General features: G+C 37.8%; 1 protein-coding gene across 4 annotated transcripts; it reads left to right on the forward strand.

The window, feature by feature from the left end:
• The first annotated feature begins 308 nt into the window (after positions 1-308).
• Positions 309-1,682, forward strand: LOC112213628. 4 transcript variants are annotated; one of them, XR_004462552.1, is made up of 3 exons: positions 310-745; positions 834-1,002; positions 1,075-1,682. XR_004462552.1 is itself a non-coding variant. In XM_033323263.1 (2 exons), exons 1-2 carry the CDS (start codon positions 787-789, stop codon positions 1,219-1,221), a joined length of 345 nt encoding a protein of 114 aa, XP_033179154.1. In that variant the 5' UTR covers positions 311-786; the 3' UTR covers positions 1,222-1,682. The 4 variants fall into 4 exon arrangements, 1 of the variants encoding a protein (XP_033179154.1); XR_004462553.1 differs by having other exon boundaries at positions 310-707; XR_002947522.2 differs by having other exon boundaries at positions 309-1,002.
• The last annotated feature ends 1,261 nt before the right edge of the window (positions 1,683-2,943 follow it).

A 2,943-nucleotide genomic window follows, 5' to 3' on the forward strand; every position in this document is an offset into this window, starting at 1 on the left:
CAGAGATGCAAATCTGAAGTACTATTTCTTCTTGTCTCTTTCAAAAGTATACTATGATATCGAATAAAGTACATAGCGTGAAAGTATGCTATAATAAGTTTAAAACGTACAAGCTAATTTTCATTAATACAATCACTATTATTAAGCGACAACGACAGCGTGATACGGAACGATTTTAGTAAAAGATTGTGAGATAAACATCAACCCACAAGATCTAAAATGGTCCAAGAAAATGTGTATATTACTTGCGGTTGTATCAATGGATGTTCCGTAAATGCTTTGATATACAATTTCCGTATATCTATTGTATCCACCAAATAGCCAACACACATCATTACAAAAGTCGCATAATTAGTTGCGTAGTCGCGTCTACGCGAAGAAACTGTCCCGTCTATACCTATATATACCTATCCACGCAGCACCGTTACATTGCAACACCACATGGTCGAGTATCGGTCGCGTGACACGAGCTAAAAAGATATTACCCAGTTTTATCCTCGGTCGAGACCGCGCTCTTTCGATCGCTGTTTGGCTAGCCTCCGTTTCGCCCTCGGTCTCGTTTTCGTCCCGGGCAACACTACGTGATATTACTTGGTGAAATAAACGACCGTCGAACTTCGTGCTCTACGAGGCACCACATAAAAGTCTGTTATTAGAAGCCCATAGTGGAAATAGCCGGCGTGGAAGTCATCTCGGCACGTAACGAGGTATCGATACGTCACTGCGATCCCGGACGCACGTATAGGTATATTCACGCGATCTTTTTTTGTATTGCTATACACGCGAATGAAACGTTTCACGGAGCACCGGACTGTTTGTGGCAACACGAAAAGAAAGCGGGACGAGGAATGCAACACACACGACGTAGTGATGGATCAGACTGGCGAGAGACGCCAGGTGCTAGAAGCAAACGATCGGTCAAACTTCTCTCTCGAGATGACGACGGCGATGAATGCACTTCACACGACGGCGTTCTACATGACACACGCGGTTCTCATGACTGTAAATATCTACTTTTCGTAAGCAACGATTGATTAGCACGAATTTCATTGATACACACCTCTTATGACCTAGTAACAAGAACGCCTCCAGGTGCACATCCCGTACATCGCACATACGTGTACATCCGACACTGCAGAGCCACTGAAAGCAGCGCCGAGGTTAGGCTATCGTAGTGGGGACACCTGTTCGACATCCGTAGCAGCACTTTCTACGCTCTGACGACGGTGCGTGGCCTCCCGATATCGATAGTGGCCACGATCGCCGATATACGCACTATCGAGAGCTCCCGTCGAACGAATCGAGATTTATCGGACGCGAACAATTGAAGTCTTCGACTCCATTCACGCTCGACTCGTTCTCATTGATTCCACTAAGACGATCGGCGCACCTCTTGTGACTGCTACAGGAATTACTGTAGTCGTTTCTGTAATCGTATGTGGGTCAGTAACGAAGTTTGAAACATTCAGGCATGGATACATTTTTATAAATCGATTCTTTCGAACATAAAAAAATAAAAAAGATAAATTGTACATATAATACCAGATGGGGTTGCCAATAAGGGATTCCTACGTCTCAAATTTGGTTAAGATTTTAATATCGCATATTTACGAAATTTTCGTTTCATCGTTTATATAGCAGTTTTTAAACGCTGGATAGGATTAAACGTATTACAAAGATAATTCTGAAATTATTTCTTTCTCCATTTTTCGTTATTTTTAGTATGTATTTCGTTTAGATATATGTACATATCTATGGTCAATGTCTATATATAGAATTAATGGAAAATTTAATTAGTGGTAGTAGAAATACAATTTTGTACGTATAAAAAATTCTGTCACTTGATCTTTCTTTTAGTTTTAATTGTGATATATTCAAGCATGATGTACGCTTTATATTTTATTATATATGTAATTTTTTCGTAACTATCTTATCGTCTGAAGGTAAAGTATGATTTTTCTTTCAATATCTATTTTACCATAAACAGAAGACATTGTATAGAAATTATAGTATCTTTTTTAAACATGTAATTACGTTATTATTTTGGATATAACCGTTTACTAAGCGTGTACATAGATAAAAATAAAAAATAAATCATATGTCGCGTTCTGAAATACCGATCTAGAAAATCGGAATGTTTCTTATGCCCTCTGTGAATTGCTACGACGAATATAGGAATTATATTTAATGTAATCAATGAAAGAAATAAAATGCATGTTAGTAAAATGAGGTACGAGTCGAAAACTCGCAATTCTATATAGAATAAAGAATAAAGAAAGCGATAAATATGGACTTGGCGCTTACAGAGCATCGCATCACGTTCTGTAATACCGACCGTTCAGAGGTATTACTACGCTCTCTATAATTTATGACATAGCGTCGAGTGTAATTAGCCTATTTAAACGCAGACCATTTATTTAAATAAAAATTTAATTAATGCTCGATTAAGTTAGTTTCAAGTGGTTAAATTCATGTATCTGAATGTGAAGTACCATTTTATGAACGAGAAATCGTAAGTAATAAAGAGAAACAATGAGATCTTATTATATGAATTTCATATGAACTATTTATTCCGCGACATTTTATATAGTCGTTTATAAGAAATTAAGCCGTTCGTGAAACTACCATTGATTTCTAATATCGTAGATCGGACTTGTTCGATAGCATGCGAAATGAAGCGGTTTGCGAACCGCAAAATATTCGTTGGAAAGGCGTGACAGGTTTGCACGAGTAAAAATAATTGACTCGTACAATCGGATATACATTTTATTGGTCCAGCTGTTCAACTACATAGAACTATTTATAAAACTTTTACAAAATGCTCAACGCTTCGTAATGGGAGACCTTGCGTATTTCCTTCTCTCTTCCCCTCTTCCTCTTCAATCGTCTCGTATTTTAAAAAGTAAAGAAGTTACGATTTCCCGTAAATGTCGGTTTACAAGA

Source organism: Bombus impatiens, unplaced genomic scaffold, assembly GCF_000188095.3.
Source record: "Bombus impatiens unplaced genomic scaffold, BIMP_2.2 scf_0882, whole genome shotgun sequence".
NCBI lineage: Eukaryota > Metazoa > Arthropoda > Insecta > Hymenoptera > Apidae > Bombus > Bombus impatiens.